Here is a 13,521-nt window from a genome sequence, read left to right as displayed (position 1 = left end):
TGCCCTAACATGATGCTGGTAATGTGTTAAAAATTTTGGGTGGGTGGGTGAGCAGGCCTCGAAAAGCCTTTACATCTAGGCTCCAAAATTACCTAGGTGTACCTCTGAAGACATTGCCATGTCTACCATGACATCATAGCAGTGTTACTGCTCAAGACAAAAGTAACATGGCTATTTGGTAGTCGAAGTGAATTGAACTGGGCTGTGAACATATAAATGTTTTATATAAATAAAAGCATTTATATATAAATGCTTTATATCAAGTCAGACCCATTGGTCTCTCTAGCCCCCAGTATTATTTACTCTGGCTGGCAATGACTCTCCAGATTGACAGGCAGATGTCTTTCTCCTCACCTTTTAACTGTAGATGTCAGGGCCTCCGGCATGCAAAGCATGGTGAGCCATAACCACTTCCTGTGAATATTTCATTGATCAAGCAAATAGATACAGAAAACAGAGTTGCAGCCACTCATGACCTTTCACACTCTTTATGTCAGTTGTGTTTGGGATCTATACTCACTAGACTGAGGGCTGGACAGATAATAGTTTAAACCAGATCATCACATAAGAAGTAGGGAGGGATCCTGCAGTGTAGGTAAGGAGCACTGAACCCTTTCCCATCTGCCACCTATCTCCCTAAGCACACTCTCCTAGCTAAGACACTCTCCCTAAGCACCTTTCTCCTAGCTGGGATCACTTCCTATATTGGAGCCTAACTGAGGGGAAAGCAACATCAGGAGACAGGCTGCAGGAGATGAACAATGGATAGTGGGAGGGTTCTGCAGTCCTCAGTAGCCTGCCCCTCCGATCTGCAATCAGACCTCATCAACCCCTGCTTTCTGCGGGGTTTAACATATATGGAAAATATATGGGAATTGGAAAAGGGATCTAGAAAAGTTGTGCAACCCATTCTGCATAAGGGATATATTGGTTAACAAAATAAAGAGCTGAATGTATAGATGGTCTATCCAGCTGAAAGACAGATATACATTACCTCTGTATGAACTTCACCAGCGGTTTCCATGAATGGAGGAGGAGTTGGAGGAACCACAGAAATGTTACTGAGAATTTAAGAGAAACAAATGTAACCAAAAAGGTGTAAGTACCTTTCTGTAATGTTCTGTTCACTATAGCAATCTCATCCCACTTTTTAAACTGTACTTATCATTTGACTTAAAAATGTACCAGTCATCATTCTGATGATTGTCCAAGAGTGTTCACAATAAAAAAAACATTATAAAGATAAAAGGATAATATGCAGCATAAAACACATCACAAACACAATTGAAATAGAGCCGTAATAAAATATTGACACCTACCAAACTAAAGAGGGAGAAGTCTTCATCTGATGCCTAAAAGTATATCACAAGGAGGCACAACAGACTTTCCAGACCTGAAGTCTCATAACTGAGATGTCATAACTGAGTAGGTTGTACTCCAAGGTCTTCTAACCTTTCAAACAGATCAGACCCAAACCAGGGACCCTGTCAACCTCCTGAAGTAAATAAGATTCTCCCACTTAGATGTGAGCAAACATGTAACCTTAGCACGGGCAAACTTATTGATCCATATGTCCACTATCCCATAGACAGCTCTGTGCATACTCTGAGCTTCTGCAGCAATGGTAGCTGCAAACCTGCTAAAGAGGACTATCATCAGGCTCTACAGCTACTGAGCTCCACCCCACCTCCCCAGAGTTTGCTGTCCTCCCTGTGCTGATCCTGTTAAGTATGTCTGGATTATTATAATCAGTAGGAGGATCAGCACACTTAATATCTGGCATCTGGATGTCTAGGATGGTGGCATGTTAGTGTGCCAGTCACCTACAAGGCAATTGCGGAAGAAAACCAACATTCTATGAATATACAAGATCCACCTATGCCCTCCTACCTAAGTTTACATTGACTTCGACTTATAGTTTTATCTAAAATGTTCATTTCACACTGGTAAATGAACTACTATGTTGACATTTAGCATACGAAGGATATTTGAATGGAGTTAAGCTCAGCAACTAACATCTTTGGGTGTCAAAATGTTCCTGTTGTTGTTGTTGTTGTTGTTGTTGTTGTTGTTGCTGTTGTTTTTTTAAAAAAAACTTTTTTTTATGCCAGTAGTTAGAACATCAGCATATAAGGAAGCACAGTGCACTACTGTAAGGGGCAACTGTACCTACATTCAGAAGTGTTAAATTGCAGCCAAGAGTCTTTAAAACAAAACCAATATTTTTCTTATACATGAACTACTCTAAACAATAATATAGATAGAATTTTAACAAACATTTAAATATTCAGAACCTTTAGAGAACTGTAACATTTCCATTTATCAAATTATAATTTGATATATGGGAAAGGGAATGTACCAGACATGTCTATGGCAAAATGAATGAGGTCCTGCTATATTTACCATCAACCGCAGGCCTGATTAGATGTATGGTTAAGCATTTTGCTGAGAAGTGACCTTCCAGTCATAAGCATTAAATGAATAACCTTTCCACAGAATATTTTGTCATATTCGTGTCTGTCTTGGTATTTGTTTTTAAGTTTACTGTCTCAGTACAGCTGTAAAAGTTAAAAAGAAGTAAAGCAAGAATGTACTGAATGTACATTCTGAAATGTGAGAATGTACAGCTTAATCCACTTTACAGCCTTATCTTAGCAAGCACAGCAGTGCTCAGAATCAGGTTTAAAGGCCACAGTGCTAATGGGAGGTCACAACTTGCCACCTGTCAGAGGGCTCCCTACCACACCATACATACTGTGTGAGCACAGCAGCTCCCATTGGCACTGCTGGGCAGAAGACGACACCAGAAGCCATAGCACAGTGCCACAAACTTGGCTATGCTGCTGCAGGGCTCCATACTGTTTAACATTGACATGAAACTGCTGGGTGAAGCCATCAGGGCCATTCCCAGACAGAGATTTTACTTTGCTTCACCACAGAAAGGCAGCTTCAAGGAGGAGAGGTCTATCAACTACTGGTCTGAGGGCTATAGGCCTCCTCCAGCCTCAGAGGCAGGATGAATAACAGCAGGAGAGAGGGCATACCCTGAACTCCTGCCTGGAGGCTTCCTCCAGTGGCATCTGGTGGGCCACTGTGTGAAACAGGATGCTGGACTAGATGGGCCTTGGGCCTGATCCAGCGGGGCTGTTCTTATGTGTGTGTTCACACATCGGGCGAATTTAAGTTGGAGTCTGTGCAAGATATCAGGGAGCATTCCATATGGGTTTTTCTTTCCACATTGAAGCTTAGCCCACCATGCTATAAAATTCCACTTTTTACAGTGGCTTTTTGGGATACTCTGATATATCTAATATATACCAAAGTTTCTTCTGAGATGTAGGGAGGGGCCATGCTGATAGAGTGCCTTTTCTTAAAGCCTCATATTTTTCATTTGGTTTTGTTTTACATTTGCTTGGTGATCTTGCAGAACATCATTCTATTCACCCGCATGGTATATTTTGTTTTCATCTTTTAATAAAATGTGGGTTTTTTTCCCCTTTTGAAAAGCCTCCTGACTCTGTTTGACTCCCAGTGATATTTTATGGTGAATATAAGCAAGCTTTTCTTAAAGCCTCACTTTTTGCTAAAATAAAAAATAAAAAATAAACATTTGCTTGGTGCATCCACCCTTGCACACGTACAGTTTAAAGCAGCCCTATGTTAATGACCCCCAGATTGCTTCAAATTATTGCGCTTATATGCGGCTGATTTATTACCTCATAACTTGCTCTACTTTACCCCACTTAATTCCATGGTTAAGCCCACAGACTGGGAAAGGCCCTGGAGATTTGGGCTTGGGTGTCATCAACACAGGGATAATACCCAACTCTTCCTCATTTATCCACAACTGAAATCATAGCAAGAGACTGCCAAATAATGGTTCATATCCAGACTAACCCTCTACCAACGCACCAGAGTTTTCTGTTGTGAGGGAGGGGCTGAATTTTGGAAATCTCTCCTTCCCTCTGTGCTTTCCCCAAAACAATCTCCCTGAGGATTGGGGGATGCAACAGAAAACTCTGGTGCATCAGTGGAAGCTTAATTTGGATGTCAGCCAATGTGCTTCAAATTAGAATGGAGGCAGGGCTAAGCCAAGCCATTTTCTATCCCACCCAAGTTGGTATACAGCAGTACAGCTCAGTCCTAGGATCTTTCCAGTATCAAAGAGGATGCTGGGACACAATTATTGGATCATGAGACTTCTTTCTGCTATCTAAGACTTTGTTTTACTATCCTCTGTGACCACAAGGGCCACCACCAGGTTAAGCGTGGAGCTAAATGTTAAGGTAACAATGGGTCTGCCGTGGAAAATGGCAGCCATGTGTCAGTCTTCTCTCTTCCTCTATAGTAGTTTGCCCTGTGCCTCAATGCCATCAATCTGTGCATTTCCTCACCCCTGTGTTCCACACTGTCACCTGCTCATTGCTTGCAGGGGCAGGGAAGCACACAGCATAAAGACACAGTGTGTGTATGTATGAAAGCAATACTAGATGATGAGGCAGGATTCACTTGACATTAGGCTGCTATTTTTGGCAGAAGCCTTGTGTTTATTGAAATATTTCATTCTGACCTGTCATTCAAAGATTGCAGCAAAAGGACCAAAAATATTTTCATAGCTCTGCTTGTTGTATTATACCCTGCTAATTGAGCAAAGAGGCACATTTTAAAAGTGGTGATTCTCTTTATTTTGCAGGGGGAGAGCAACTGGCGCTATCCACCCCCAGCACAGCATCCCTCCAGTGGCTGTTGCTGTTGGTATCTATTTTATGTTTCTCTTTTAGATTGTGAATACGAATACAAAAAATATTTATATACCACTTTTTAACTGAAGTTCCCAAATCAGTTTACCTAGATATAAATAAATATATATATATCTATTTGTGAGCCCTTTAGAGGCAGGGAGCCATTTTATTTGTTTGTTTATATCTATGTAGAACATTTTGGGGAATTTAATTGAAACACGGTATATAAATATTCATTGTATTGTATTCATATATAAGTTTCCAACATTAAATACTGACCCCTGATGAAAGCTTCTAGGGGCAACTTATTTTGCATTGCACAATACACTCCTTGTACTGCATCCGTTTCTGTAGAACAAGCTGACCTTCTTGTCTTACCTTAGGTTTTGATAAAATGTCAGGAGCTTTGCACCAGCCGTTTCGTGTCTCCCTATGAAACAAGAAAAGAACCCACCAAGGTCATTTGATAGCAATAAAATTGTACTCATATGTTCCTTTTGCCTCAGTGTCGACAGACGTTGTGCTACACTTCAGCTTTGTCTGTCCTTAACAGTCCTCAAAAATGTAAACTCAAAAAGTTTTGTTACCAATTTTTAACAAGTGGGTTCCCCCCTTATTTTGGCTCACATTCAGTGTACAACAATGGACTCTAGAAATGTAAATTACAAAGATCAACAATTAAGTGATACAATGAAATGAAAGCAGTACATCTCTCTTTTAACATACAACACATTTTGAACAATGGGGATGGGGCTCAGTGTGCTGGGTTCCCAATGCCACCGCCCCCCACCCAAGGCATGTTCTTTCTCCCAGTAGTAGCTGGTCAGCTTTCAGGGCACTTTGTCGGGGTGGGGAGCAGGAGATCAGCAGGTGCCTTCTCTTTTTACACCCAACACATATGAACCATTAAAAATCTGCATAAGTAATTATGTGCTATATCAATAATAATAATCTTTCTATCAATAATAATAATCTTTCTATCAGTCTATCAAGCTTTGGTATGACAGTCATCCAACAGATAAGCCATCCATGTGATTCAAGTAATAATTCAAGGGGGGGGGCATCAATTATTCAAGTTTGCTATTGCACCTGCTCATAAGGAGAATCATTCTGCCTCCAATACATTATTAACAAAAACAAAGTAGAAGGCAACTATTATCTTATGATGTAATAAAATGAATAAATATGATTTTCACACAATTACTAACTTCTGTGTCCAGCTATACCTGCAGGATAGGTAAGTGGTTGTGCATGGTGCAAGAAACCTATTGCAAACACACTCCATTGCTCCAGATCCACTATACTCTATGATTATCTCAAGAGGACACCAAGCCACACATCAGGATGTCCCACCCCTGTGCCAGCATAATGTCTAACACCAGTGCAGTGCCAGAGGTTGGAGGAGACTTGGCAAGGGGGCATAAAAGCAATCAAATATCTCAAAAAGCCCCTTTGAGTATCAAGAATATGAGCATTTAATTAATCAGTACACAAAGAACAAAAGCCTGGTCATTGCATATGAGGAAAAAGCATGGAGGCAAAATTGTGCCTACTAAAATATCTATTTTGGGGATTGAAAGGAACCTACAAAGGAGGAAAATAAAGGAAGCATTATTTATTTTAAAAAACCGAGACTGGACATTAATGCTTGGGAAGGCACTGGCTGATGCCATAAGATTTATTGGCCTCTGAGAAGAGTCAGGTGATTCCCCTTCTCTCTCCCCCCCACCCACCCACTCAATATCTCTCCGCCAGTCATGGAACAGAGAGTCATCACATCTAAGGAATTTAGCAGCTAGGGAATGAAGGAGGTTTTTATCTGAGCTCATTTGTTTGCTTAACTGAGGATGGTGTGTTACACTGAAATGTTTTATTTATGTATACCAACTTTGGGGAGGGTAGCACAATAAAAAGTCTTTTTGTTGAGAGTTGAGGAGTTATGTGCATTGCATCACCGACAGATCAACTTAATCAAGACAATCCAAAAAATCAATGAATTGATTCATTAGTTTAAAAGCAGGTGACTACTCAACCGTTTTAGCTGACTGACAGACAGCCCTAGCTGGTGCACTCCATCACTCCCCTGTGCCAGAAGCTCATGTTGCCCAAGTAACAATTAATGCAGATTGCTTCCCTGGAAAGGCAATTAACAGAAAATAGTACTTGTGATTTCAGTTTGTTGCTGGTTTCTCTTAGTCCATTAATTTACTCTTCTTGCTTCAAGAGGGTCAACCCGCACCATAAGAAATTTGAGCATAGGCGGGGCTAACAAACAACCAGAAGCAAGAGCTCTGAAAAGCAGTCTGCCTCTCTGTACATAATGAGCTCTATGCACAAGCAGTGTTCAGAGCCAGATGGGTTTTGGCAGGGAGAGCGGGCTTGACCCGTTCTCCCCACAGACGATCACAGAGCCCTCCCTGGGTGGCTGGATCAGCCACCCACACAATTACTGGCTCCATCATGGAGCCGGTTGGGGCAGCAGGGATAGGGGGCCACCTGGCTCCCGGAAGACCCAGAATGATGCCGGGAGGTTTTTCTAGCTTCCCGATCGGGGGTTTCCTTATAAGTCGCAGCATGGAGTCACACCATGGTGACTCATGATCAGGGCAACGGGGCTAGCAGACACTTGCTCCGCTAATCTAATTTAAGGGGAGGGGGAATTAGGCGGCCTCTGACAATCGCTGGAAACCAGGCTGGGCTCCCTTAGCCCGGTTTTCATCAATCGTGAGAATAGCCTCAATATCTATTTCATTCAACTATTAATATTCCTCATTCCACTCCACTGCCTTCTCCTTGCATACCACAACTCTTTCCCTTGGATTCTACAGCACTCACATTCTTGCTACTGCTCAAAAACTGACATGCTGTTTTACCAACAGGAAGAGATTCCAGTAAAAGATCTCAACTTCCTATTAATTTCCTTCTCAATCTCCAGGAAGAAGAAAGCAACATCTCTCTGTATTAAGCCATTTGTTCAGACTAGTTCTATGAGCAGGAGTTTCTTGAGGTTTTTTTTTTTTTTTGCACACTACAAAACGTTCATGTAGGAATTGTAATATTGGCATATGAGCTTCTTGATTTAAGTGTTTTATTGAAGGGCATTTTAAAGAATGATATCTATACCAATAAATTAAACTTCAAGGCTGAGTAACTTCATCAGATTAACAAAAAATCAAAAGGGGACATTGTCCCTGTAGATTTGTAAGTTAGCAGCTTCTACTAAAGCAGTTAGGATAACAGAATGCAATGGTTCTAGGATCAGACTCTGGAATTATATTTTTTAATATCTTGTGTATATATATATTTAAAAGGTCTTTACTCTCACCCAACTATCTTCACAATAATTCAAAACACAATCAGTGCGGTTTTGTTTTAAACCATCAGTCATGGCAAGCTAGGAAATTTGGCATAAAGTACTAGATGTAGGTCAACACACCACAGCTTAACACACATAATGCAGAATAAAACAGTCAATAATTGATAGGGCTGTCACACAATAGAGAGTTTTAGATCCAAAGGTCTTTGTAACATCAAACTGCATCCACAAAATTATCTCCAATTGTTCTGAACAAACTGAACAAAAAAGGCACCTTTTTAAAGTGTTACTTCTCTTTACATAGCAGGCAAAGAGCAACTGGCCCAATCCATCCCCAGCACAGCATCCCTCCAGTGGCTGTTGCTGGTCTATCTTATGTTTCTTTTTAAGATTGTGAGCCATTTTAATTTATTTATATCTGTATAAACCACTTGGGGAACTGTTGCTGAAAAGCAGTATATAACTATTCATCATATCTGTATGCAAAAAGGTCCCCCTTTATATGTCATATGAATTTTAAATTTAATTGTGAACCTGCCTGAAGTTTAAGATCTTTATCAGAGGCACTTCTCCTGTGGGATAACAACTGTGGGATAACAACTCCTGTGGGATAACAACTGGGGAATGGGTCTACTCAAGACACCCTATCTGTGAATCGCCTTACCCAATAAACAAAGAAGGCAGCAACTCTTACATAATTCACAATACAAGTTAAAACCTACAGTACTTTTTCATCTAGGCTTTTAACAGTTTCTAACACTTTTTATTATCTTGTTGCTGCTGTTCTGAATCCAGGATTTTGCTGAAATTATTCTTGGCGTCTTTTAAATCTAGATATCTTAATTATTTTGCATTCTATGGTCTTTACTGATGATTTGTGTATGCCACTTTCCTCTCTCTCTCTCTCTAAATATATTTTAAATAAATAAATGCACTTTAGAATGCTTAATTCTCTTAATAATGTAAATGAACCAGACTGACATGGAGAAGATGTATACTGAAGAAAAGATGAAACACGCAGTTCTATTAAATACAGTACCTTGAATTCATACTTTTGATCATTTTGATGACTGAAGCTGTAACTGGTGCACTTCAGCATGGTTGTCAAGTATCTATATGGCCACAACACATGGCTGCCTGGGTTGAGGTTTGGTGGGTTGCAAGTTGTGTAGGTTTGCTTTAGAACCTGCACGTGTTTCCAATAGGACTGCAGGTACAATCTAGATCCTAAGCAGTTTAGGACTAACATAATGAAGAAATAACCTCTTCTCCTAAGAAAATCCATAGAGAACATTCCTTTTACTGGCAAGTTATATTGTTTAATTGCTTATTGTTTAACTTTAACTTTAACTAATTGCTTATTGTTTATTGTTTATTGCTTATTGTTTAACAAGTTTGAGATTCATAAATGTGCAGAAACAAATTTCCAGAAACTGGTCAACATTTATGGAATTCTTTACCCCAGAAATTCTCCAGAGCCCTGAGCTGGGCATTTTTAGGGAGCAGTGTGAGGCCTTTCTTTTAAGTAGGTATTTGATGGCTAGGGCTGTAATCCATGTTATTAGTAAATATTCACCTCCGGGGCACAGTGGCATCACATGCGCCACACAAGTTCCAATAAATAAGTAATGGATAGCATATTTATTTGACATTTTTAGCCTACTTTCCAGTAGGCCTATGAGATCACCCCGCATTCTCTGTGTGTGTCCCCCACTATCACCTTTGCAACATCTAACCCAATATGAACCAAACTGGGTACAGTTGTAGGGACACATAGGGACACCCCAATGGTGCAGTTTGTGATGATGTCAACCACTCTGATCCAAGGTGGTGGACGCATAACCTTTGAGGCACAAGTGGGCTAACTTGTGAACTGCCTAACTGATTTGAACCAAATTTGCTACAGCTGTAGGGGCATATAGGAATGCCCAAATGGTGTGGTGTGTGTGATGATGTCATCCACTCCAATTCAAGAAGGTGGCCACATGAACATCTGAGGTGCAAGCGGACTAATCTGTGGACTGTCTAACCCAGGGTTTCTCAACGTGTGGGTCCCCAGATGTTATTGGACTTCAACTCCCATAATCCCCAGCCCCAGTGGCCTTTGGTTGGGAATTATGGGAGTTGAAGTTCAATTACATCTGGGGACCCACACATTGAGAATCCCTGGTCTAACCCATTTGAACCAAATTGTGTACAGTTGCAATCTCAGTGACACACAGAGACACCTCAATGGCATAGTTTGTGATGATGTCATCCACACCAATTCAAGATGGTGGACGTTTAAACTTTGAAGGTGCAAGTGGGCTAACTTGTGAACCACTTAAGCAATTTGAACCAAATTTGCTACAGATGTAGGGACACATAGGGATGCCCCAATGGTGTAATTTGTGATGATGTCATCCACCCCGATCCAAGATGGTGGATGTGTAAACCTTTGAGGTGCAAATGGGTTAACTTGTAGACAGTCTAACCAATTTGAACCAAATTCGGGACAGTTGTACTGAGTGACACACAGGGATACCTCAGTGATGTAGTTTGTAAAGATGTCATCCACCCCAATCCAAGATGGCGCATGCATGAACATTTGAGGTGCAAGAGATCTAACTTGTGGACCTCGATTTGAACCAAATTTAGTCCAGTTGTAGAGACAGTGAAAGGAAAGGAGGCTGACTAGAACAACTTATACACGTTCTCTGAAATATTTGATATTATGTTGAGTGTATGATGATTACTGAATGTGTTCTCTCACATTCAAAAGTAGGCTTTAAAAAAAATATTTTTGGACATCCTTCTCATCTTACATTGGTATCCTCCTTTTCCAACAAGCAAAGCTCCCTCTGTGTAAGATGTATTTCTATTTGGTCCTATGAAAGTTAGCAGCAAACCTCACACTGATTTCAATTAAATCAACATCTTATTCTGTGTCACAGATGTTGTATCCAAGGCAATACGCAGAGATCAGTGGTGAAACCTAGGGTTCACTGAGAGGCAACACTGTAAATGCAAACAATCAAAACACAAAATACAGTATAAGTTGACTTAAGGGCTTGGGGGTTTTGGTGGGGTTTTTTGGTCAATCCAATACTTGTAATAAATTTTAAAGGTCACAAGTATTTCCATCATATAGCAAACCAAAGGCATGTTTCCTTCTGACTGAGCTACGGTGTACAATATTGCCTAAACATTGCATACATCAGTTCAAGTAGAAGGGCCTTAAAATAATTTTAAAAGTCAAAAAATTCAGAGATAGAGGGACTCGGCCTCATTAGGCTATGACTAGACCTTCTCAATCCAGAGAGGCCTGGGGCACTTCCAGCTTTTGAGGCCCCTAGCCATAATAAAAATAAAAAACGATGGCACAAAAAACAAAATAAGGCACCAAAAAAAGACACACAATTTGAAGCCCCTTTTGAGCTTGAGGCCCAAGCCAAATGGCCCTCCTGCCCCACCCCTGCATTGACACTACTAGGAACCTGATTGTATTCTTTAGTTGCACATTTGTTATTCACAACTCTTGTCCAGTTAATCAGTTGGAGATCTAATTTTTTTCTGCTAAGGCAGTCCTTTGAGTCTTCTCTCTCTGTTGCTTAGAGGATAGAAAACCATCACCATGCCTTCTGTTGCATTCTGCAGTGCAATAAAGTAAAAAACAGCTGGAAAATATGCAGATTCCCTACTTTCAATCTCTGTCCTATCCATTTTATTTTTAGCTGTATTAATATTGCTGCAGAAAGGCCAAGCTGCTGAGTTTCCTTTGTCTGCTTCCGGTCATTACACACACATCCCCAACACATTTTCCTTGCCTCCACAGAGGATCTGTTCAGGACACATTGCTGTGTTTTTGTATTTTGTTTTCTTTAGTCATCTTTCATATTCACAATTGATTGATTAAGTGCTGTCAAGTTGGTGTCAATTCTTAGCGACCACTTAGCTAGATTCTCTCCAGGATGATCTGTCTTCAACTTGGCCTTTAAGGTCTCTCAGTGGTACATTCATTGCTGCCGTAATCGAGTCCATCCACCTTGCTGCTGGTCGTCCTCTTCTTCTCTTTCCTTCAACTTTTCCTAGCATTATGGACTTCTCAAGGGAACTGGCCTTCCGCATAATATGTCCGAAGTATGAGAGTTTGAGCCTGGTAATTTATGCAGTCAATGACTTACATATTGACTTCTTTTTTGTGTTCTTTGTCTTTCTCAATTATCCAGTGTGCGTCAGCAATGATGTATCTTGTTCTTTTTTGAACAAGAAAAGTCCAGCTTTGTTCTTTTTCAGTCTTTTCTGAAACCAACTTGCATATCCAGCATTTCCCTTTCTGCATAGTGCTCTGATCTGCGTTGGATGATCCTAAGCATTAATTTGCTAGCATGTGAAATTAAGGATATTGTGCGATGGTTTGTGCAATCTTCTTTCTTTGGTTTGTGCAGTCTTCTTTCTTTGGTATGGTTATGTAGACTGACCTCTTCCAATCTGTTGGCCACTATGTTGTTCTCCAGCTTTGCTGGCATAGTTTGGTAAGAGCCTTAACTAATTCTTATTCTGTTGCCTGTCATATTTCTGTAGCTATTCCATCAATTCTTGTAGCCTTTCGACTTGGTAATGACCAGAGTGCTGATCTAGCTTCATCTTCCCGTACTAGTGGTTCTTGCAAGCAGGGAATATCTTCTAGGGTATCTTGGATGTTCATGTCCCTGCTGTACAGATTTTCAGTATACTCCTTCCATCTCTGTTTGATCTTCTCTGAATCAGTTACTATCTGTCCTTTGGTATCCCTTAACATACCAATCCGAGGTTGAAACCTCCTTCTGAGTTCAGAGATCTTTTGGAAAACATTCCTGGTTTTTCCGTGTATTTCCATCCTCAAGGTCTTTACAGATGTCATTGTAGACATTGCTCAGGGGCGTAACTACCATTAGGCAAGGGGAGGCGGCTGCCTAGGGGCCCCCACGCCTTGAGGGCCCCCCCAGAGGCAAGTCACTTGTGAAGTGAGTGTGTTTGTATCAGTGAGGGGCCCATTTTACAATTTTGTCTCTGGGCCCACTCCAGCCTTGTTGCGCCCCTGACATTGCTCCTTGTCTCTTTTAACAGCTTTCTGAAATTCCCTATTAGGTTCCTTCATGAGGTCTTTATCTTTCTTGAATTTCTTGATATTCATAGTATAAATCTCTCTTGATAATCACAATACCATAAGTTATATCAGGATTGCCAGGCTGCATTTTTGGATGCAACCAAAAATCTGAGATTTCTGAGGCAGGATCTGGTAATGTCACAAGACTGTAAACCTTTGGTGAAAAAATGGGAGGGGGGGTGAGCTGCCAGTGGCAGTGGGTGGGGGTGACCATGAGACACTCACCCTCCATGGCCAGCTCTGGATAGCCCAGTAGGGGGTAGTTGGCCTTCAGGAAGACCAGCTGCTCCAGCAAGTCAGCTTCCAAGTGAGTGTGATGGGGTGTCACTACATCC

The 13,521-nt window shown here is 40.9% G+C and overlaps 1 protein-coding gene across 2 annotated transcripts in view; it reads right to left on the bottom strand.

Moving 5' to 3' along the window:
- The window catches only part of SYTL3 (synaptotagmin like 3), a 46,527-nt gene that overhangs the window by 24,479 nt on the left and 8,527 nt on the right, over positions 1-13,521 (bottom strand). For both annotated transcript variants that reach the window (XM_053294333.1, XM_053294341.1), the window contains exons 4-5: positions 5,121-5,172; positions 995-1,061 (exon numbers count right to left, since the gene is read on the bottom strand). In XM_053294333.1, the coding sequence (XP_053150308.1) occupies positions 995-1,061; positions 5,121-5,172 (119 nt within the window). The remainder of the gene's footprint in view (positions 1-994; positions 1,062-5,120; positions 5,173-13,521) is intronic.

This window comes from Hemicordylus capensis, chromosome 1 (genome assembly GCF_027244095.1).
Source record: "Hemicordylus capensis ecotype Gifberg chromosome 1, rHemCap1.1.pri, whole genome shotgun sequence".
In the NCBI taxonomy this organism is placed as follows: domain Eukaryota; kingdom Metazoa; phylum Chordata; class Lepidosauria; order Squamata; family Cordylidae; genus Hemicordylus; species Hemicordylus capensis.
The sequence above is the reverse complement of the archived record's forward strand: the minus strand, read 5'-3'. Positions and strand labels throughout refer to the sequence as shown.